Source organism: Rhamphochromis longiceps, linkage group LG19 (genome assembly GCF_057381845.1).
Source record: "Rhamphochromis longiceps isolate RC_006_pf linkage group LG19, R_longiceps_female_GT1.1, whole genome shotgun sequence".
Lineage (NCBI taxonomy): Eukaryota > Metazoa > Chordata > Actinopteri > Cichliformes > Cichlidae > Rhamphochromis > Rhamphochromis longiceps.
This window is the reverse complement of record NC_140575.1, coordinates 20723178-20747535: the sequence shown is the minus strand read 5'-3', so window position 1 is coordinate 20747535 and position 24358 is coordinate 20723178. Positions and strand designations below refer to the sequence as shown.

The 24358-nt window shown below is 39.7% G+C and overlaps 2 protein-coding genes across 14 annotated transcripts in view; one reads left to right on the top strand and one right to left on the bottom strand.

The window, feature by feature from the left end:
- Window positions 1-931: 931 nt before the first annotated feature.
- atl1 (atlastin GTPase 1) lies at window positions 932-13274 on the bottom strand. Of its 4 annotated transcripts, none has more exons than XM_085391041.1 (14): window positions 13143-13274; window positions 11348-11598; window positions 10825-10959; window positions 10261-10365; window positions 9620-9670; window positions 8378-8434; window positions 8168-8260; window positions 7862-8000; window positions 7198-7325; window positions 7015-7071; window positions 5697-5768; window positions 5185-5616; window positions 3469-3483; window positions 932-1936 (listed from the first exon to the last, which is right to left on the bottom strand). In XM_085391041.1, the coding sequence occupies exons 1-14, from the start codon at window positions 13174-13176 to the stop codon at window positions 1823-1825; spliced, it is 1683 nt and encodes a 560-aa protein (XP_085247167.1). In that variant the 5' UTR covers window positions 13177-13274; the 3' UTR covers window positions 932-1822. The 4 variants fall into 4 exon arrangements, with proteins under 4 accessions (XP_085247167.1, XP_085247166.1, XP_085247169.1 ...); XM_085391040.1 differs by having other exon boundaries at window positions 13137-13268; XM_085391043.1 differs by lacking the exon at window positions 3469-3483.
- A 1100-nt stretch (window positions 13275-14374) lies between these two features.
- The window catches only part of map4k5 (mitogen-activated protein kinase kinase kinase kinase 5), a 28859-nt gene continuing 18875 nt past the window's right edge, over window positions 14375-24358 (top strand). For 4 of the 10 annotated variants that reach the window (XM_085391481.1, XM_085391483.1, XM_085391486.1 and 1 more), the window contains exons 1-5: window positions 14375-14804; window positions 15127-15357; window positions 18979-19036; window positions 23094-23184; window positions 24258-24322. In XM_085391481.1, coding sequence (XP_085247607.1) covers window positions 15250-15357; window positions 18979-19036; window positions 23094-23184; window positions 24258-24322 — 322 coding nt within the window. In that variant the 5' untranslated portion in view covers window positions 14375-14804; window positions 15127-15249. Of the gene's footprint in view, window positions 14805-15126; window positions 15358-17236; window positions 17401-18978; window positions 19037-23093; window positions 23185-24257; window positions 24323-24358 lie in introns of those variants that run through there. The other 6 variants (XM_085391484.1, XM_085391482.1, XM_085391480.1 and 3 more) reach the window with 3 other exon arrangements.

Sequence of the window (24358 nt, the reverse complement as noted above, 5' to 3'; positions counted from 1 at the left end):
TTTTTTGCAATGCGTGTGCTGAAAACTAAGCAGAGTCAATTTGAAGGAGCTCACAAAAAAAGGTTGATTCATTTGACCTTTCAGTCCTCCCACCACATTGAGAGGTGATGCTTTAGGAATGAAAGAAAAGCTCTGTCTCACAGACGAGATATTCCAACACAGTGTAAACAAATACTGTTCTTCTGACTTCTTAATGGACACAACACCCAAAAACATAGTCATGAAATAGAAAGGGATTTCAGAACATCACGAATCTTAAACTGGTCTTGGATGGTTCTTTGTGTGAAGGCCTCGCTGATGTTGATTATAGATTGTGGAAGACTCTAGAAGCCACTCTGCTGCAGTGCCTTTAAATTTTCAACCCTTGAGGTCGAACCTCACTATAAACTTGCTAAATATGCATGACAGTGTTCCTGTACGGTTGGTGAGCAGATCTAAATGGGAGGGGGGAAGAAAAAGAAAAAAAACATAGAAAAGTTTTGCTGCAGCTTTGTATGTGATGCAGACATTTTACAGCGCAGTGACTCAAGGAGTTAAAACAGTGACCGCAGTTGTACAAATATACAGTAACAGTCTACTAAGCCGAAGTATTCAAACACCAAAAAAGAGCCATCACCGATACAAGCCTTTTGTTTAAAAATGCAAGCTGTTGTGGAAACACGAAAAGCCTCTTTCACCATGCAGCAGTTTTGCACAGATGATTCGGTTTAAGTGTGAGAAGATGATGAAAGAGATATGGAATGAGGCTCCGTTTCCAAAGCAGGCCTGTCGCCACGCCTAATAGCATCTAGCTTTGATTCCCCCGGTGGCCACAGAATAGCTACATTCCTCGGATTTGCTCGAACATTCAGTGAAACACACAACAATGGCTTCGGCAGCCCCCGCCCCCCCAACTACATCACAATGGAAACCTAACCTTGCTCTTTCCTCCCAAACCTCAAAAGCCAAACGCACATATAACGATCACTGGGATGATGCGTGATTACAAAACTGCAAGCAGACTATAAAGTGAGATAATGTCGGCTATGTTATGTAAACTTTTGTCTCTCCCAACAGTGCCGTAGCACACAGATACACCAAACCCTAAAACTAACTCGTGTGCCATGGAGTGTCTGCATGTAGCCAGGCTGCAGCAGGTGAGAAATCTTTTTTTTCTCTTTTTTTTTTTTACATGTTATGGCACAATACCAGTTAGTCACAACCATTCAGCTATTTTTTTATAAAGTATACCTGCATTTAGAGCTTAAAGATGACAGACATTAACCACTTACCATGCTGATGATGTTTGTAACGCCTCATTATTTAATATACAGTACATATTTTGTCTTTCAAACATTGCAGGTCATAGATATTGTTCCTTATAAACAACACTAAAACTTCAAAGAACAGAACAATTGTCACAAATGGGGGTTTCACAGATTTGAATATACTTTAAAAATCATTGTCAGTGACGAATGATGGAGAAAAAAATAAAAATAAACGCTCGATGAGAAATAAGCAGCAGTCTCCTCCAGCAGAGTGCCCGCGGTATTTGTACAGGTGTGTTTGCTTCACGAACTAAAGGTGAAAGACCATGACACATTGCATCCAATGCTTAGAAGCAGCCACCCACTGAGGAGATGCTCTCGGCATATGCATGAACATTAAACAGTCCGTTATAAGGGTTAAAGAAGTGAACGACCAGTAGTGGCTTGCTGCAGCAGCCAGTACCAGAGTTAAAGAGTGCCTGATGGATGAGGGCATTCATCTGCCTTCCTCCTCCTCCGCTTCCTCCCTCGGTCCATCACGAGGAAATCTCTGACATGTTCTGTCTTTGAACTAATCAGTCCCTCTTCTTGTCCTGCTCCTCAGCCACCTCCTCCACCTGATGCCCGGGGAAGGCGTGGTGATACAGGTGCCTATGATTGGCTGCTACATTATACAGCTTGTAGAGAGCCTATGGAGAGAACATGGAGCTGGTTAGTTATTTATCTTATGGATTACTTTTGCAGGAAACACCAGAGTTACATTTTCACACATACACAAGATCACGACAACAAAGTCCATTCATTCATTTACCCATCATGCATGAACATGCTTATAGTATTAGAAAGCTGGTAAAGCTTATATTTCTAATATAAGCTGGTAAAGCTAAAGCTATGCACACATATTTTGTACAATGATCAGTGCATATCAAGTGGTTTATCACTGCATCTGTATACTTTTAGAAACAGAAACCGGGAGCTGGGATTTGGGTTTCTTCTTTAATCTAGTCATATGGATTAGAAGCATTTCAATACTGATGTTTTTTTGACTTCCTTTGTACCTTTGTAGACCTGAAAACAAGTTATTCTTATATAACTTATTCACTCTGTTTGCTCTCTTTATTTCCACACTGCTGAAACATGCACAGCAGGCTTCCAGTGGCTACTTTTATCAGTTTTCTTCATTCATATTTGATTTGAAACACTAAATCAGCTGCTTCATAAATGTTACATCTGCTGATTCTGACAACAAAAAATGGAAGGAGAAAGTAAGCTCCCTGAGAGCTGTTGTAAACCAGCTTGATTTAAGCCTGATTTAATAAGCTTAAAATGGGAAATCAGGGAGCACTCAGTTGATGTCTATACACAGCCCACTGTTTACATATAAAATTTAAACTTTAGGTCATTTTTCAGGACAATCCGAGTATATTTTCTGCACAAAATATGAAAACAAACTCAATTTGAATTTGATTAACACGTCATTCACAACTAAAAAGGCTATAGAAGGTTAAAGATATGTAATATAATCTGCTTTAAAGTCAAATGCCATGGATTTATGAGTCTCGGCTTTTTCAGTCCTGGGCACATTTTGTTTCAGAAATTTAGACCAGGAAGGGAAGCAGTCTGTTTGGAAAAAGCTTTGTTTGCATCGGGCCAACGGCATTAAAAACTGCCCTATTACCATAAAAATAGGCCTTTCATCAAAGTGCTGATCGGCCTAATAATAACTATTATTCATAGAGTAATATAACAATGCAAATTTTGATCCAAGAGGGAAATCATCTGAAATCTTAATTTGAAAATATCTTCAGCAACTGTTTAAACTATGTATAGAAGAGCCCAATATGATTTCAACCATCAAAGCTGAAAGCAACCTGTTCATCAGCAGTATCAAATCTCTTAGAGTGGAGAGGAGAGCAGAGGCCGTGATATCTGCTAAACTGAGATGGTTTACTGTAACAGAAAAATCAGGCGTTCATACTATTCATCATAACAGTCAAATAAAGTCATTAAAAATTAAGACAGAGAATTTTTAATTCATAAAGCAGCCTTAAGGTGTGAATTGAGGTGTCTTCATTCAGGGAACATAAGGCTGCACAAGAGGAAATTTAACTGTAGCTCAGATAATTTGAGCAGAACTTGAGTTTGATGACAACAATCTCATAGAAATGCACCAGTAGCAATGTGTTCTTGTTAATACTTCCAATTGATTTGCTCCTCTTACCTCGTTTGTGCTCCCCTGCAGAGGCGTTAAAAGAAACAAACATACAGTGTGAGCACATGTAGTGAACATGTAACACAAACAGCACATACAGATTCTTCGTTAACAGTGCACAATTGTTGCTCTTAGGCTTGTAGGGATTTGTTGCCGCCACTAATAAAGGAGGTTTTTGCCCCCTAGTGGTTTAAAGACACTCTTTCATTTCTAACAGATGTGGATGGATACTGTGTATTGTATTTGTCTTTAATGGCTAATTTTAAAGCAAGAAAGCCATATTCTCATATTAAAATAAAGTAAATGTGAACAGATAAAAGAAAAGGTAATGATTAATAATTATTAATTATTTTTTACCAGTGACTCTGGTTTCATATGTTTTTCCTCAGTCTTCATCCTTTGTAACAGCTAGAGCAGCTAGCACACAACCATGTGTTTTATTGCTAATAGAAAATCTCATATCTTTTGTGCTGCTGTTAAAGGCTAAAGATGTGAACGTTTCCCTTCTAAACCATGAGGTAATTTAATGACACACATCAGTGAAGTTGATTCAAAACACACTTTAACTAAAATACAGCAAAAGTTCAAAGTGTTCTGATAAAGTGGGGATATGGCATGACCTTTAAAGTGTCTGCTTATTTTTATTTGTTCTCTAAATAGGGTCAAAAACATTAAATCACTAGAGATTATTAGCTTATTTTAACCTTCTGATCCCCTAGTCTGCTGATATACTGCAGTTCACAGGAAAGGAGCTGATATGCATTATTATTTTAGTTTGTTAAAAATTTCTATGCTTATTTGGATGAAATTGCTCTTTAGTGTTTGTTTACAGTACAGCTTCAGATCCAGATGTCCAGCAGCAGCCTGTATTCAGTTTGAATATTGCTATAAACTGCTATGGATCCATTTATGTCTTTTATTTACTGTGACATTTAAATTCACCCAATAAAGCTGTAGCTTCTGCTTTCCCACATTCATTGATGAAGATTTCACATAATTAAGCAGTGTGTTGTCCCACTTGCTCTTATAATACTACAAATCTATTCTCTACTCGTAAAAGTGGGGTACATGCTGCTCTCGGCTGCATCTGCATAAAGGGAGGGTTTGTACAATAATGCTACTGTCAGTGCTTGATGATTTGGTGGATTGCCTCAATCTGATTAAGAGACTGAAATAATTTTGTGCATGTTTTTCATCTTATCTGCTTTGCCACAAATGGTTCATTAAATTCTTTAATGACAGAGTCTTGTCTCGGGTTTGATAACTAAAGGCTCCACCCTAAAACGGGTGGAATATATATTAAAATCTTTGATTATTCACTCTGAAATATTCTTAGACAGTTTGCTTTTGAGGGTAACATTGTGATGTTTATCCAGTTGAATTGAGGTTTGCAAATGTGAAAAGGGTTGATTACGTCTGGAAACATCATATTCCATTAACATTACAGGACACTGTAAGGACATTCTGTTTGGGAGTCGAGCCCCCGTAAAAGTTTGAACCTACAATCGTCCCTAAACTAATCAAACCACAAGAGATACCAGACCTGATAACAGTATAAGTGCTCAAAACCTGAATGCATGTGATGATTTTCACTCACCTGACATCTTTTCAATACCAAACAAATCGTTCTCCTTTTTTCTTACTTTTATAAGTTGTACAAAGTCTAAGCAGCCACCATTACCATCTAACTACTGATAAGTTAGACAGGTTATTCTTTTTATTTACCTGGTCCCACAGCGCACCAGCAACCTGGTCAATGACGGCACCGAGTTCTCGATATTCCCCAGAGTATCGGATGTAAGCCCAGGTGCACAGAGTGATCAGTGCCAGGCCGAGGATCATGTTGCACAAGCTGGCAATGATGTCCACGCCCACAAAGCCTGTGATACCCGCGGCTACGTACATGACAAAGATGACCACGAACAGTGTGGCCGGCGTGCGGGCTGCGTGGAAAATGTTCTTGGAGTCATTGTGCTTGATGTACTGGACGAACACCTCGTCGATCTCTCCCTCCAGCTGCTGCAGGTAGCGCCGGCTGAACTCTTCACCTCCCATCTTCTTCACACCCTTAAACACCTGCAGCGCCTCCTCTCTGATGGCGCTGTGTCGGGCTTGCAGCTCACTGGGGGCGAGGAAAGGCCGATCACCTCCACAGACCTGTGAGAAGTGACAGCAGTGAGTCGGTGAAGTCACTTGGTAGCTACTGGACATTCACTTACAAATCTGTTTTCACCTACCTCCTCCATTTTCTTGTTGTACAGATCTTTTGCAGCTGCAACAGCTGCTAAATTATTTGCCTCAGCTGTGGCCTGAGGGGAAGCAAATGGAAATATCATGTAAGGATCAATGTCAGCAACCAGAAATTAACAGTATGGATAAGCTTACAGCAGTGATCAGAGGTTTACGTCCACTCATCATTGATTTTCATGGTTATTTGGGGCTTTTAAGGATTTCTTTGAACTCTTCTTATATTATTATTAGATTCAGGCTCAAATATATACATACATCTAAGCTCATATTTTGTAGTATTTTTAGTAGCCATCAACAACCTTCTGGCATAATTATGGCTGGATATTTGACCACAGCCCTGGCTTTTAAGCATAGTCAACAAATTTTCACTAAGGTTGAGGTTGGGGCTTTGGGAAGGCCATTTCATAACTTTTGATGTGTGTTTAGGAACATTGTCTCATAAGTTTCCTCTAGCTGTTGATCTGAGACAAAGTTGAAGAATTTGGAGATAATCCTCCTCCTTTATTCCATCCACTTTGTGCAATGTACCAGTACCACTAGCAGCAAAACAGAGCATGATGCTAGCACCACCATGTTGAACAGCTTGTACAGTGTTCTTAAGTTTGAAGGCTTGAGCCTCGGTGGTTCCTGCGTTGTTCCTGAAAATCCTAATGAAGTTCCTCTCATGTAGGGGCAAGTTTGGGTTTTCTTCCAGACCTTAGCAAAGTGGTGACACATTTGTTTGAACTGATTATCTTGGAACCTGCAGTTGTTTAGAAATGGCTCCAAGAGATCTTCCTAACTTATCTAACTCTACATTTCTACTTCTTGGATCTTCATTGAGTTCCTTGGAGTTTCCCATTGTTCTGAGTATTGATCAATCCAATGATTGCTGTCAAACAAATTCTTTTTATGCGGCAAAGACAAACTACCAGTTGCTGTCAATCATGATCATTGATGAAAAGTTAACAGACCTCGCTGTCACAGTTTAAAATACTGCGAGATCAATTACAAGACTAAAGTAACTGTAAATATATATTTCAACATGCATGTATACTTTTGACTCTCTGTGGAGTAGAGAAAATCCAAAAATTACAGTAATTAAATTTAAAATTGTGCACTTGGTTTTTGTTATTTAAAGTCATTAAGGATATATGCCATCCAATCATCCTATCCTGAAAAAAAAAACAGTTCAAAGAAACCATTATAATCTCCAAATTACCATTAAAATAATGTCCAGATGAGTGTATGTAAACCTCTGACCATAGGTGTATCTTGAGTGCAAAGCTTTATTGTATGTTAGCAAAATAATCATTAAAAATATACCTGTAGCATTGACTTTGGATGTGGCAGCTCCTCGCCTTGGTAAATTTTGATGTAAGCCTACAAATACAAATGAAAAAGTTAATTTGTTACATTTGATCAGTCATATGCGGAAATATGGCACTTTAAATAAAGAAAGGACAGAGTCTGGTTGTTGTGCACATCACCACGATGCTTTGTTCTAACCTTGAAATACTCCAGCAGGCCTCTGCACGTGATTTTGCTGCCGTTGATCTCCTTCACATCGATGTTGCGAGGACTGAGGAGCCAGGGGACCAAGACCGTCAGGTTGTTTATAAACTCACCATCAATCTCTAGACAGAGAGGACAACGACTGGTGAGTGTGTACAGCATGGCAAAGTCACTCACTGACAGCAGAAGCCTTCTTTGGGACAAAATGCAAGACCCCAAAAAAACCTGCCCAGCAAGGCCTCGACGAGCATTAGAAAAACCTCCAGAGCCCTCATATCTCAATCTGAGCATTTTCAAGATATATCTAAACATGTCTGATCTATAGAGGCCCCACCAGCATCTTTTAAGACCTAATATCCTGATCGCAGATATCGCAGGACAGACCGAGAGGTTCCATGTCATGATTGAAGTGAGGGAACTAAACAATATTAGGTGTTCAAAACTAGAAGTACATTTGCAGAGTGCATCCTCCGCCAAGGTTAATGTCCAATGCTGATGCAGTATTTCAAATTTTATGGGGTCTTCTTTTGCCCGAGCGTCACCTCCTCACCAAGTTCCAAGAAATTTGGCTGCGAAGTTTTTCCCAAGCCTTTCACAAACAATACTATACCTGAATGAAAGGTGCATATGGTGTAAGTGAGCAATGAAGAAAATGTACCTTTGATTCTCCCATCAAAGTGTGGGTTGGTGGCCACTTTGAGGCCAGGGTGAGGCATCAGGAAGCAGGAGATGTTGGTGAAGCAGGAGTGGATGTGTTTCCGCACATTCTGCAGCTCTTCATGCTGGTTCTCTGAGATCTGGACCGCAAACACGAAGACAACCACCAAGTTTAAGATGTGCTTTGGTTAAGCTAGTCTCAGCAGCCGTAAGCAACCACATCACTGCAAAGGCTGCACAGGAAACTGATGTGACAGGACTGAAAGTGGTGTGACCTTCTATCTCAGTAACATCTGTGATGTCTGACCTTAAGTCTCTTCTCGAGGAACTTCATGCCGCCTTCCTGTCCATAGGGAAACTCATATGGAAAACTCCAGTCTCGAACCAGGAAAATCATGGACTAGAAAGGAAATTATAATTCTTGTGTTATAAAGTGGGCTCACACACTCAAATAATTTTGAGACATAAAAATGTGTTAATAGAAATACTAAATATATTTCCTTTAAATAGAAAATACCTGGAATGGTTTCAGGAAAGTCTCCTCCATAGCTAGTCTTCCATACTCAGTGAAAAGCTGAAATAAAGTAACAATATTGTAACAAGTAATTTGAAGAACTAATGTGTGAGGATGATAATTCTGATATTAATATATAAACAAGTCGAAGGAGTTGTAGTACTGTGCAAAAGTCTTGAACCACACCCAATTTATTTATATTTTGCTAGGAAAAAATGGAAATAGCTCCAGTTATTGAAACATGTGAAACCATATATGAAAACAGTTTATAAGGCATAAACAAAGCTCCTCTTTGGATTGTGGCCACCTTTTATTATGTCTTGTTTCAAGATAATCCCACACTGCTTCAATAATATTGAGGTGGGGAAACCAATCTACAACTTGCAGTGTTTCATTGTATTTTTTTTCTTTCGAGGTATGCTTTTGCTGCATTGACAGTGTGTTTGTGTTTGATCCTTTTCATTGTTAAAAAATAATCTGAAAGAAGAGTATGGTAGACATAGGAAGAGATGGAGGAAGACGTGGCAAACCTAAAGGGACAAGCCAAAAGAAGAAGTCATGTTCAAAATTAAGACCTGCTGCCACTGATTTTCAGTCCAGTTCTTGTGTAATCTGGCCTACACCAGTCCTTTCACTTGGTTTCCCTTCCTTATAAATGGCTTCAGCAGCCTCCCTTCCACTGAGACCATTTCTGATAAGGCTTTAGTAAACAGTAGATGTACCAACTGAAGGGTCAGATGCATCTGTATAGTCCAGTGTCAGATCTTTGCTGGGTTCTTTTTTTCTGGTTTCTTAAGTTCACGACTTTCAGATACTGTTCACGTGCTGTAGATGGTTTATTTTAGACCTTTCATTTCTTTTTTTGTCCTCCGCTTGTTCAGTTTCCTCAAATTTTTAAGGACATACAGCACACCATGCTGAGATATGACATGCTCATACTTTGAGCTATTTGCTCTTTTTATGCTTAAATGATTCATAGGTCAGTGTTAAGTGGTTTATCGAGCAAAACAAAAAAACATTCCTGTGAAAACGGTCAGACACAACAACTAGACTGAAAATGAGTAAAAAGCAGCCAAAGTCCAAAAAGAAAAAGAAACTTTAAAAGACTGTCAGAAAGCCTGGAGAACTATTGATCAAGACCACTTTAAAATATATAAGAAGGTCTGGTGAAACGAAAGGAGGGGGGTAGCTGAGGACTTTAGTGCAGTACTGTATTTCCCTGTAATAACTGAAAGGCAATTTTACCTGCAAGTGCTGAAGGTCGTCCTCTTGCACATTCTGTGAGATGTTGTAAACCTGAGAGAGGCCATTGAGTTAGAGGGTTATTTTCTTTAAACATGTACAACTTGAAGAATGTGGTAAATTTGTCCAGGTTAAATTATTGACCAAATAGTCCATTAGGCATTGAGGAACAAACGGGACTAGCAGGCATAATATGTAACACCTGTGTCTTAGTTTGGTGTGCTAGCATGGAAACCTTTGTTATAAATCTGAGCTTGTTACAAACAGAGGAACTATTTTATTTCCAAAACAAGCATGCAGCTAATTAACATTAGAACTCCGCCGAAAGAGGAAACAGGGTAGGGACAGATGGGCCATTTCTTCTGAACAATGATGCAGTTGGCAGGTGTGCTTGAGTAGAAAGAAAAGAACTAGTTTTGGAGACTTATCACCCAAAACTAGACGTCAGTCTTGTGGTGGCGCTATAGGAAAACTTCTAGGGTCATTAACATCTCTAAAGAATTTCATGACAGTTTTATTTTAAAAAAAAAATCATCACTAAGATAGTCCATCCCAAACAAACTTCAAAGTACATGCATGCATTTTTACAAATACTTAGTCTTTTCTAAAGCTAAGCTGGATCAGATGACTGAAGGTCACTGCACCTGCATGGAGCTTATCATGGTGCTCAAGGCGAACACAGTGGCTGAATCCCTCAGCGTCGACTGGCTGTCAAATGTGCCTTGCGTGTCCATTAGCAGCACAGCAACCTGTGTGAGGAGACAGATGAACGCATTCACCTTTGCTGCAGGAGTCAATATGTTCGCCGTGGATGTGCTGTACTGAGGAAAGTGAGTTTTAATACAGCGTGTGGAGTGTTTACACTCCAGAGAACAGAAAGTGCCTAAAGCAACCATTCATGTTCAGCAGCTCGTTTTGAATGAAACTAAAAAGAACGACCAACCTTTGATGCAAAATGTTAGAAACATTTGGCTGATGCAGGTATAAAAAATGTCCTAAACCACAAAAGACTCCTTTCAAGTTATCCAACCAAAGCTGCAGCTACGACTGTGAAGGTGAGAAGCTTTAAGACGACCTGTTGCCAGGCTCATTGAGAATATAAAGGTGTCACTGTAAAGAGGTTAAACAAGTATATGTGTGATATTTAATTAAGCGCTCAATTGCACTTTAGCCTACTTGTCAAGTCGTGGGATGAAATACAGTCTCACCTTTCTTCCGTCTGGTTTGTCCACCAGAAAGACCTCGCTCCAGATCTGGATCCCAGTGGTCTCCCTCTCTGAGCCGCCCCTCCAGGAGAAGCCGGTCAGAGGTTCTTCTGGATTGCCGAGCCAGTTTTCAGACGCCTGAGCACCAACAGATCACATGTTAGGCTAACAGGTCATTTTACCCTCAGTGGCTTTGAAATATTGCTCTTTTTTTTTTTTTTAATTTGATCTGCTGCTTGAAAAAAAGAAGGTATAAATAGGATAAAGGAAGATAAAGAAATGCATAGCCATTTTATTCCAAGATTACTGTACATAAGCAGGTTGGTGCATGCATGTAGTAATATAATATCATAAATATTCTTCTTTTTTTGCCAGTTCCTTTGCTATATTTCAATTTTTTTATGTGCTACATCAACTCACAAGCTAAATCGGGAACTTTTCCACCAGCACGACTGAGCCGATTCACGCACACAGACTGTATGATCTATACCACGCAGACTGGAGTAATGCTTTTGCAGAGACTTACATGGTTGTACATGTAACGCAGCATAAAGTCCATGAGGAAAGACTTGCCCTTCCGGAAAGCCCCGGCCACGGAGATGGCCACCACCTCACGATCTCTGACCTCCTCAGACAGCAGGATGCGACTCAGCGCCGCCTCATCCAGCTCAAAGGTGTGGTCATCTTTGACCAGCAGCACTTGGATGGGCCGAGCTCGTCCGTCTGGCTCCTCCTCCTCTGAGCTCCAATCATAGACATTTTTATCACTGAGGGACCCTGGAAGAGAAGACAGTCGTGGGAAATCATAAAACCTGAAGCAAGAAAACAGCATTAACATTACAGTCAAACACAGAGATGGAGGCAAAATGTTTTATTTAAAGAATTTATTGTGTCAATGAAACACCAACTAAAATGTTGTTGTGTGAGTTACTGAACAGCGAGAACGTCTTCACAGTGATGATAAGCGCACTTAGCAGTCCATTAAGTGAGGAAACAGGAAAGTTGAGTCCATTACTCCTTCCTGTTTCAGCTCCAGATCAATAGCATGGCCTGCAAGCTTGTTAATAATATTCCTAATGAATCAGGCCACACTCTTTTTATCGAATGAGATCATGTGCATTCAGAGGTTTTTTCCATGCAATGACTCAGTGTCTTTCCAGTCTCTGCTGTCTCATGTACAGTGTAAGGGCTAAATGGGCTTCCTGCAATGATTGGAGGCTTTCCGAGCTCCCAAATTCCCCACACTGTAATGTGTGTTTACTGAAGACGAAACAAAGTCCAAACACACACCACTAATTCCAGTCACTGCAGCTGTGGTGTTAATTTTGAGCTTTCAATGCAAATCAAAGCATGGATACAACTCTTTAAAAAAGCAGCAGTGACAGATTAAGGAGTAGCAGACAAAATTTTAAGGATGTGTTAAATGATTAATAAAGGGTGCCAAGAATGCACGGTGAATAATTCAGCAAGGAATCATCCAAGGTTTCGTCTCAGGCTTGAAGGGGACTATCGGGGTGGATTCACATCTCTTGCAATGGCCTCTTCAACCAGGCCTGGCATCATGAGCCTGCCTGGTTAACCTGATCGTGATCCTCTGCTGCTGCTGTTGCTCTTAAAACAGCCAAAGACGTCAGAAGCGGTCTGCTCAAAGTGGGTCAGCCCAGATAAACTCTCTGATGACAAACAGCAGCATTTCACCCTTTCCCCCCTCACTCCTAATGCAGTCATTCAGCCCCTTCCTTCCCCTTGCAGGCCTGAATTTATAGTTAACACAGAGCATAGCGTGATGTCAGTGACAATCACCAACAGTGATGATGGCATTAACGGTCAGGGTGCAGATGGTGGTCCTGAGGATGATGAGAGGCTATCTTCTGATGCAATATTACATAATTGTATGCCAGATGCACCACGTACAATCACGAGAAGCTCTGATAAACAAAATACACCAGAAGCTGGTTTTCAGGCCTCTTAGGGAGGTCCAGAGAGCACTAACAGACATTTCCCTACGCGCTGATTACTGAATAAAAATATAATATGTCTTAGAAATACAGGTCTGTGCTTGCTTATGCCTGATTAGACAATATTCCTGCAGAGACTCACAAAAGCACGTATTTCTCACGATAAATGGCGTCATGTATTGCTGCATTCAAATAAATAAACACTGGTCATGATACGGTCAAAACGAAACCAAGCCTTTCATCATGGAGTCTAAGATAAACATCTTACTGGCTTACACCCTCTCCTCCTCGGCAGGGAGGATAAAAAACGGTTTGTGCCGTCAAGAAAAGCAATGAAATATGAAATACTGTACGTACACTCACCCCAGCTGTCTCTTTCTGGACGGTGTTTCGCCATAATACTGTCCTTATATCCCTTTGATTGTGGGTTACTGAGCGACCCTAGTCGGTAGTCATGAGTGTATATCGTGGGCTGGGAGAATGCCCTGGCTCCACCAAAACGATGTTCGTCTCGCAGGAGGATGATGGAGCTTTTATCCTCAATGCGATGCAGCCATGCTGTATCTCGCTAGGGGGCGCAGTTCTAAAGCAGCAGCTTGAGGCATGGGACGACAGCTGCAGTTCAGCTTATATTGCAATGTCTACAGAAAAGAATGATTAACGATTATGTGCTTGAAAGTGCGACCAGAAACGCATTTCTTTGTCGCTGCCTTCACTTGAAATTTTAGCTTCTACCGGCAGGTGGCGGTAATTACACAGAGGTTGAAAGGTATGCCCCCTTCATGTGCGCTTTTGTAAAAATGTAAATTCCAAATGGGTAAAGCAGTAGTCAGTATGTTGTTAAAATACTACATTCAATAAATAAATAAATACAAATTCCCCTCTTTATTGAACTGTTACTATACGTTGAACTGAACTGTAACTTTATGAAAAGAAAACATCAACTCCTTAAAACAATTACCCATATCATATTCTAACACATGGATAAATATTATTGCCTTAAAATAAACCACTTTCATGTTGGGTAATAAAGGAAATTACAGATATCTGGTTTTAGACCTACTGATATCAGATAATTATTTCACTTAAATTGTATTTAAAAAAAAAAAAGAATAACCTAAAATATTACTATAATCATACATCAAAAAAATTCAGACCTTTTTCCACCAACCCTTTGAAAAATAAAGATATTCTCTTATTTAGAATATTTTTATTATTCCTGATTGTATTTTGTGGCATGAAATTATGCTTGTAAAGCATTTTCAAATACAGTAATACCTGCAAATGATAACTTTAAGGGGTCATAATTACATCTCAACAGAAATTTTATTCATCCAACTTTTTTTGAAAAGATATGCTGAGATACTAAACCATAACTACATCAAAAACGAGCCCATAAATCAAAATTTGGTTCGAATAGATAATAAAGAAAAGGTACTATTTTAAAAATGAGACGTCTAGATACATTTCATGTGCTTTGAATGCCCTTTATATTTTTATTTCTTTATTACAAATCGAATACTTTTGTTATATTATTAACGATGTAATAAATACGTGATTGTGGTTAGATTATTTTCCGTGATGCACTCGAATGCAGCAGCGTCCAATAACTGCGACTCCACAAAGATTAGTAACACACTGTTGCTTTTAAGGGAGCGTGTTATTTCAGTAAATCCAACAGTTTATTGTTTATGTAGTCTAACGTTAGTATTCTACCCATGAGCCCGAGGCTAATCTAAAACTGTCAGCCGAGGGAAATGACATGGCAACGGCAAAACTTAACGCTGGCTTGCGGGGATTTGAAGTCGACCCTGTCGCTTTTTCTCTGAAGGAGTGAACTGCAGCAGCAGCAGCAGCAGGACCAGCAAGCGAGTGAAGTTTACTACTGTTCCCTCGATAACAAAAGAGGGGGACCGCCTTTGTTTGTTTGTTTTTTGGATAACTATTCGACGCCATCGCACAGTTAAAAGCCTGAAAACGATTCGGAGTTCAAGACATGCTCCCGCCGTGTTTGTGTTGTTGAAGGTATACACTGTTGAAGTTAAAGCCAGCCGAGAAGCTAACTTTAGCCAGTTAGCTAGCGTTAGCTGACCCGCCCGGATGCTAAGCCTCTCACCGGCTCTGGCTAATTGCTGGAATGACCACAACCTGCATGTTAATACCGTTATAATAGTCACTGCTTTTAAATGCTTGTCTCTTTATTACTTTTGAGGAGTAGTTGGCGGTAAATTAGTTAGTGCTTGCGTGACAGATGTCAAAGCTAAGCTCGTCCAGGGTTATTAATAGAGATTAATACTCGCTGTTTTTCTTTTGTGCACTTTTCCCCAAAAAACTTTCCACCTTTCAGGACATGGACAACAGGGACGGGCAGTCTGAGTAACACTGACTCAAAACCATTGTTGCATCAGATCATCGACACCACCGTTGGTCAGTCCAAATAAATGTAAAGGCATCTCTGGGTCAAGGTACCATGGATATCTTTACCCGACCAAGCAATGAAATCCAAAGGAGGAACCCTCAGCATGACTTTGAACTCATTCAGAGGGTTGGAAGTGGCACATATGGAGACGTGTATAAGGTACAGTGATGTTCCCACAGTCTATCATTAGAGCTAGAGATAACATAACCCACCACATCATGACTAATCAGGCTGTCGCTGTAATTTAAGCCAGAGTGGTGTTTGCTTTGTAAGCCATGATAACATGTGGCAAACACATTGACAGGAGCTTTTGAGTGAGAGCCAGGTTGTGCATCCATTCATGCGCCAAACATTGCATATGGTGGCGCTTACTGTTTTTTACTTTGTTATCTTATTTTATTGGTTGGATCAGTTTGTTACCTGTATTTTCCTGCTTGTGGAGGCAGTGTTGCTAAACCAGTTTGACTGTTGTGCTCAGGTCGTTGCTTGTATCTTCTTGTTAGTTTGCTCTACCACTTTTGGTGGAGACAATGCAACATACATCAGAAATACATTCACCACTTACTTCAATAGGTACACCTGTTTAGCTGCTTGCTAACTGAATATGTCATTAGAGAGTCACATGGGAGTAACTCAACAGATAGGCATGTGGACATGGTCAAGATGGCCTGCTGAAGTTCAATTTGAACATCAGAATGAGGAAGAAATAAAGGTGATTTAAGTGACTTTGAATGTGGTTGTTGGTGTCAGATGGATAGTCTGAGTATTTTTGAAACTCTTTATCTACTGGGATTTTCCACCACACTATCATTGGTTGGCTTTACAGATAATATCTGAAAAAGACAAAAAGTGCCCAGTGAGCAGCAGGGGAAAATGCCTTGTTGATCCCAGATATCAGAAGAGAATGGCCAAAATGCTTTAGGCTAATAGAAGGGCAAGAGTAACTCAAATAACCACTCGTTCAGCATACCTCGTTATACAGAAGTATGCAGAAGAGCATCTCTGAATGCATAACATGTCTAACCTTGAACCAGATGGGCTACACCAGCTTATGTTGTAAATTGCCCTTACTTAGTGTACAGTCTCTTATTTCTTATTTTTTATTTGCATTTTCCATCTGCCTGTCACTTTGCTGCTGGAAGACTACAGTTTCCCCCAGTCAGGGTCCATAAAGGATATTTCTATTCTATTCTATTGTTCTTTGAAATGCGGTGGAACAGGAGATTCACATCATGGATGTGCACGTGACAAATGTGCAGCAACTGTGTGATACTATCTGTTAATATGGGCCAAAGGAATGTTTTGACCACCTTGTTGAATCTGTGCTGTGAAGATTTAAAGCAGTTCTGAAAGCGAAAGTGGCTCCAGGACAGTACAAGGACGTACCTAATAAAGTGGTCAGTTACAGTACATTGTGTGATGCATAACTTTTCAGAATAAGAGTTCAGCTGTCAAATTTGTGTTTAGTTTTTGGACATGGATATAGAAAGACTGTCAGCAATAACATATGATTATTTGGTTCCTTTTTCTCACTTGCATATGCGCTGTATTTATTTTGCAGCTTTTTGTGAGACAGTCTAGTTTCGTAAGTTTTTCTTTTTGGGGTTTTTCCCTTTTTTGTGGAAAAACTGGGCAAATAGTCTTGAGTCTACAGTCTTTTATTGCAGTTAAAACCAGAGGTCCAAAGTAAGAAAGAGTAGAGAGAGAGTAATTGACTGTTCGGGTGATTTGTTACCATGTTCTTCTTGAAAAATGGCAAAGCTTTACTTGTTCCAGCTGCACATTTATGAGGATTTGCTCCTTTTCTTTGTCAGATTGTTGTGAATCTCAAACATCTGGAGAATCCCCATAGAAAATCGAATGATTATATTAGTGCGTTGATGTATTTGTTTCAAGCCAATGCTGTTTTGCGTATGTGTTATTAATTTGCTGGGTATAGCCGACTAACTGCCAGATGTTTCCCACTGTTTGTCTGGCTGCGGCGAGGTGCGTTTTGCTGGAGAATTTTCTTGTTTATCCATCTGTCGCACACAAACAGACAAACCATCTGATGTAGACGTGATGGTTCAGCCGGGCTCACATGGCCTCCCTCCATACAAAGCCTTCCTGGCCAGCGAGCCAGCCCACCCTCCACCCCCAGACAGGCCACCGGTGGTATGCTGCGCCTGGTATTCTCCCGGAGCTCACAGGCTCAGAGCTGCAGTGAGTTGAAATATGATCAGGCCCCTGTCTAAACATGCGTTTCACTATGGGTGTGTTCTGCCCTTTGACAGAGAAAGCGCCTTTAGATTTGGGAAAAGTCCTCAGCATGGCATTCCTCACCTTTGAATGTTTACTACATGTGAATATATTGGTTTAACAATTTCATGGCATCTCTGTGGAGGTTATTTTGGTTTTCTTTAGTTGTAGAGTAATTCCCCAGGTTGTGAATCTTTTTCTGGTCAATTTCCTGTCATATAACACAATTAGAAAGGGAAAAACCAATCTTGGAAGGCCAGTAGATGAATGGAGTATCGATGGCTTTGAAAATATTTGCATCAAAGTTAAGTGTTGAGGGACAAAGAAGGAACTAAGGGATACTGTAAATAGTCAGTCACTTGTAGTAAAATCATTCTAGAAGCTAGTCTCACCACTCAGCAGCCATCTTAGTTACACATCCATTATTTGACCAGCTATTTTACAGCCTTATCTAAATTACTTATATTTTGATTGTCACAAGGGCATTAAAACTGCACTTATAGGCTCAACAATCAAATTTGACTTAAAAAAAATGCTAGAAAAGTTTTGTTTTCCCAAAATAATGGGGTACCTGGAGGTATTTTGAGTTGTGAAAAGTGCCAGGTCTTTCACACTTATGATGTTTACTCACTTTGTTCTATGTATATGTTCAGTTTGAAGGAATCAGCCTCACTGTAATTACCCTGAATTTGCGCAAACATGAGACCAGAGACGTGAGAGAGAGATGGAAAGAATCCTAATGGAAATGAGAAACAGTGTCACATGCTACATATTCTCTGCTTCATCTTGTATGTGGGTATTATAATGAAAACTCCCCCCTTTAGTGGCTTATTTCTTAGGTTGGTTACCTCTGCTTCAGGAAGTAACAAACAGAGGTTCAACACAAATACTAAACACACTTGAGTTTAAAGCAGAACAGTCACATGCTCTCGTAATATGTGCACAGTAGGAAAAAATTGTTCTGTTTTCTTAAATGTCTTTATGTTTGTGTGCACGCAGCTGCATTTTAAACAGTTTAAAGCTTTGTTTGGGTTGCTGTTTACATGTGTGAATCACCACCACATTCCACTACTGAAAGATGCCCAGGCTGCTGGGTTTTGTGGTTTATGGCTGATTTAGCCGCTCGTCCAGACATTTCACTCTCTCGGATTAGGCAGCATCCCGTCTTGACCTGGATTTGGACTTCAGTGAAACCTGCTGTAGCACAGGACTTTTACACATGATGGATGCTTTGTAAAATCTATGAAATACAAACATGCTTGTCGGCATTATGAAGTGATTCAGGGAAGAAACAAAAAATTAACTGAGGAATGACTAAAATATGCAGACATTCAGACATTTATTCATAAGTCACAGACGGTGTCCGGCCTTTCCCTGGTGGCTAATTTATAATGCTGGTTGGCCACAACTTCTTTTCTTTATTGACTTTTGTGTTCAAGTTTATTTGGTCTCTATAGTCAGTGTTTCAGTCAATACAGTTAACAGGCGGTGAGCAACCTACAGTTAAAGCCTCAGTTAAAATTGTGTTATTGTGTTTTTCAGGCTCGAAACATACAAACCGGAGAGCTTGCTGCTGTGAAGGTCATAAAGTTGGAACCAGGTAAGAGCTGTTACCTTTATTTCATTATCTCATCGCAGTGAAAAGAAAACACACAGCTTTTTAGCATTTTACAGAAAAAAACTCCCCTCAAATAACTGTAAAAAAAATTTTTTTTACTGCAACAAAACTGGACTTCTTACGTAAACTGAAGATTTTATATAATATTTATCAAGAAAAGGCAAATATCTAAACAGTGAAAAATAAATCTCATTTCCCAGCAGGAGTATGATGTGTGGTTTTGTGTACAAGGAACAGAAAGACTGGTTCCACTTTGGGGTTTATGCTGGTAATGACCTAGTGACAGAGTTAGCACGATCCAGATTAGTGGGATTACGGAGAGGGCTTTGTACCACCAGCGACCAGACAGAGCTCAGCTGATTAACAGCGAAGGAGGACATTCACTCCTGTTTATGCTTTTCTTTCATTCATCACATGTCTGGGTCAATGAAGAATCATAGGATCACTAATCAGTGTTTACATTTGTTCTTCTTGTCAAATGTTTAAATGTTTGATCCATGAACTTGATATATATTATTATTATTCTATATATTATTGTGCGGTAGTATGGATTCCTGCAGGACAGAGCATAAAAGTATGAATTTATCCTGACTTGGTGGCCTCGGCTTATGACAATGACTGAGATCAATGGTGCTAAATTTGTCTGATGGAGACCACAAGCTGAATATTTCAACTACAAATTTCAGAAAGCTGAAGCTGGTTGAGGGCCAAAACATGTCCCATCTTGTTATGTAATGCAGTTGAGCCGCAACGTATTTTCTTTGTTTGATTTTTTTTTCTGATGAAGGTTCTTGTTGATTAAGTTGAACGAAAGGCAGTTTATAAAAACGTGCATCACATGTTTTGACTGCTCAAGATAGTTTTTTTTTTTTTTAATTGGCAGGCTGGTCGTAAACAGATGCAAAGAAACATTTCTCGTCTTTCTTGTCACGCTTAACCTGTTAAAAAAAAAATTAGGAAAGTGAGCTGCATGCCAAAAGACAGACTTGGCGAGGGAGGAACGTTTCTTGTTTTTATGATGGACTGTGCAAAATGGTCGATATGACTTGTGCAGACTTGACAGGTTATATAGGAATGATCAGAAAATATCAGATGAAGTGAGAAGGTTGGACTGCAAAGGCTTTAAAGCAAAAATTGTTACAGGTTAACTCAATAGATTATCAAGATGATCTAAACCTGTGTTCAGAGTTCCTTTCTTTTCTTTTCTTTTTTTTGACCCAGCTTTGGTCAAAGAAGGACTCCTTTCTTTACCTAATCTTTCGCAAGAGGCCCTCCTTTCTGTGCTCGAGGTAAACAGCTTTGGGTGGACCGTGCAATCAAACAGGTTTAACCAGGAGTGACGCCCGTAAGAAAATACGGGACAGAAAAAGAGTTAGGAGTGGTAAAACCTTCTGGCGGTGAGACTGTGGGGCTTTTGACTGCAGCATTAAAAGAAAAATAACCACTGAACCAAATTGGTGTGGGTTGTCACTGTGTGACCATTAATGACAAATGGAGAAGGACATTTCTTTGTTTTTCTTTTTTTGGTACAAACTCATAATCACTTCATCATTAGTCTGGTCGTCTTGTGACTCTGTAGTTTTTAAGTTCTGTGTGTTTGCAAAAACCTCCCAGCAGTTTCCACTAGAGATTCTCAGAACTATGTCACCAGACTTACCTTTTTTTTTATTTTACTTTCTTTTTTTTAAATTTCAACACATAAACAGTAACTTTTAATGTTTCCTAATCTTGTTTCTCATCTTTGGATGGTTCCAGTTAGCAGTCAGTTAAAATAAAGCCATCTTCTTCTACCGTCAGATATGTTTTTAAATTAAAAAAGGACTTTATTTCTGAGATTATCGGTAACAGGTTTCGACAAAAGTCCTACATACTGAAATTAAACTTGACACGATGAGAGGCATAGTGTATATTCAGAGCAGGGGGAAGCGCTCGATCTGGGAGGAAGTGGCTAAACTCTTAGGCCTCTGCTCACCAAGAAGAGAAGATTGTGGGGTGACTTGTTATGTATTTTGTTTTCTGTACTAAGCTCACTCACTAAAATTACTCCTGCTCAAATTTTTGTGGCTCTTCAAACCCTTTGCTGTCAGTCAACAGATATATTTAAGATTGTTTGTGATCCACACTAGTTCTCCCTGTACACATGTGGTATGACATAGTTATAACCCTGTTCGCCAAGGTGAGGCTTCATGTAGGATTCCATGAAAAAAATTGGAGCTTTGCGTCAAAGCTGTCAAGCAGTTGCTTTCACAAGGTCCGGTGAGTGTGAGGCATTACTCATATTCTTATTATAGCCTCTTATCTATAGGACATTTAACAAATGGAGTGGAGGGAGTCAAGCAGAATTACGCCAATGCTCCACTTCCTCCTGTTGAGGCTTCTCTTGACCATATTGAGCACCGAGTAATTCAATCGTCATCATTGCACATGTTGAATGTGTAACAAAAAGTACAGAAGTAAAAACTATGGCAGTGTGTTGAGTAAATGGAAAAAGAAACTTTACCAAGTAGATTTAATTGTGAATCTGATTAAAGCTTTTTAAAGGCACATTAACAGGAATATCCCAGCGTGCGTGTAAAAAGCAGTTGGAGGTGTATTCGACTTTTGCAATACGTCTTCCTTCTGGTAAACTTTTCTTTGACATTTCAGCTATGTAAAAGCTGTAAGCAGAATGTCTGACATGCCACCTTGGTGACTGAATGAGTTTTCGGGAAAAAAGTCTCCTTCTGTGTCACTTAAAATAATGTGACGCACGGAAATGTGTGCTTTCTGCTATACTGAGTTATATGTAGGAAAATCAAAGGCATATAGATAGTGTTTGGTTTATTTTAAGACACGACTCGTGTATTGTTTAAATAGTTTGACTCGTGTTTGCATTCCAGGCACGTGAAAAAGCCTAAACTGTCCCAGACACACTGAAAACAGGTTGGCTGTACGCAAGTTGCCTAGTTGCTTGCAAAGTGTTTGTGCACAATAACGAGCCGCTGTGCTTCAGGAAGTTTTTCTGCTGATCATGCTTTCTTTCTGAGTATAACTAGCCCTGTATCAGAAAAGCTGACCCCAAACCACCTGGTTTGGTGTCTGAAGCACAGTATTGTTGTGTAATGCAGCTCAGTTTAATTTACTCTGATGATTGTATAACAGAAGCAAAAAAAGAGGTCTGTTCACATACCACCTCAGTTACAAGAATTCACAGGTTTGACCACAGCCTGGAAAGGAAATAAGTTTGTTTTCAGTAATTTCCTGTCACTACCAATGATGTGCAACCTACTATTTATTTAAGCAGAGAGTATATTTATGTGTGAATCAAAGAAAGTGGATTTTGTTCATCTGCACGTAGCGTTTCACTGGGAGAAAAGCTTCATCAGTTTGAGTACTTCTTCATTTCCTAACCTGGATGATTGATCGCGGAACCAAAGACATTTATATATGAACTTAAGCTTAAAGCATTGCCTGTGATGACAGTCACAGAGTGTAGTTGATCTTAACCAGCTGTTAATGTATTCCAGGGCTGTCTTTCTATGCTCAACTGGGACAGCTGAGCTTACATATTTTTGTCTTTTTGCTTCCTACTGGTTAAATGTGGTGGTGATCTTTGCTGAGCTGGAATGCTGCTTTGATAATGACCTATACCACATAAACTTTAAAACCTCTCATGTCATTGAGTGTTCTGTATCCTGCTGTATTTACACAGGGATAAAATATGGTGAAACCTTGGCAAACATGGGAAGACTTTTTGTTTACTGAACTGAAAAGATAACAAAGAGAAGATTTAGGGTTGTTTTTTTGCCTTTTTAAAGCCTAAAGTTTAAGGAAGATGCAAGCATTGTCACACACTGGATGCTTGTGTGGTCGTTTGTGTCAACAGACTTTAGTGCCCAAAAAACATACTACCTCTGAGGGTTTTTACATGATCTTTTAAACTAAATGGTTTTTATTTTAAGACTGCAGTAATTTTTCATTTTAAAACAAAGCAGGGCAGAAAATGAAATAAACACTTTTTTTTGGTCCGTGTGTCTGTGATTTCTCTCTCTGTTTCCAGGGGATGACTTTTCCATCATACAGCAGGAAATCTTCATGGTGAAGGAATGCAAGCACCACAATATTGTGGCCTACTTTGGGAGCTACCTCTGGTAAGAGCCAGCACAAAATGCTCCTGCGTAGTCATTTTACCCTCACAGTTTGTTTTCTTTTTTTCCTCACTCTCACAGCCAGTCGAGTGCATAACATTTGTGGAATTCATATGTAACTGTCAAAAGGATTTAACAAGCCACTGCCTGAAACTCACATGATGTATTTAATTACTTAGTAAACCTGTGTGTGTGAAAGTATGACTCAGACTCTTCAACTGGGCAGACGGGTGCTGACTAGGCCCTTCGGTGCCAGGATGCTATTCTTCTGTTTTAATGGAGTCCATGATTTGTGGCTGGTATTTCAGAGGAAGTTGGCCCGGTTCCGCCCACATCTTCCTTAGACTTCCAGCAGGTTTAAATGGAATAAAAGCCTCTGAACTATTTTATTTGGCTATTCGTGCAGAGAGCTGTATGTCTTATCTCAGCAGGCATGTCTTATGTGGCGTTGCCACACAGAGCTCAACTGGATACAGTAAAGCGTTAATGAGCAATGAACTGTGCATTAATTATTATAAAACTACCTTAATTTAATCAAAGGAACCCCTGTTTATCTGGGGAAATTTTAAGTTTCCTGTTGACCCCTTTAGTTACCTGAAATGGTTTCCATGACCACCTAAATGTTGAGTGAAACAAGGTGGCAGTGAGCAACCCCTCTACTGGTTCACGTGTCGTTTTTATTAGGACTGCAACCATTCTCTAAATTATAAGGCCTTGTTACTGTTTTTGGTCTGTTTTTATATGTTTTTTAGGGTGTAGCGTGTGAACAACAAAGCTGAGAGAAAACTTCTCACCACAGCAGCGATCGCTTGTTGTATTTTCAGCACACGCTTTACCTGAAGGCTTTTTAGATGTTCAGCTTTCATGTGAAACAGGAAGAAACTTTCTATGGAGGATTCATTTCCAGTTTCAGAACTCTTACACCTCTTATTCTTAGTTGTTTTTTATCAGGGAGCAATTTTATTTTATTTTTTCTAAAACAAGCTTCGCAGCTTCTCAAAATGTTTGTTTGCTCTGGTGTATTTTGTGACTGCATAAGTGGTTAAAATGTTCTTAATTCTGCTTTTTTTTTCTAGTCGAGAGAAACTTTGGATATGCATGGAGTACTGCGGGGGAGGATCTCTGCAGGACATCTATCATGGTGAGCTTTAGTTTTATTCATACATGGCAAGGTGCA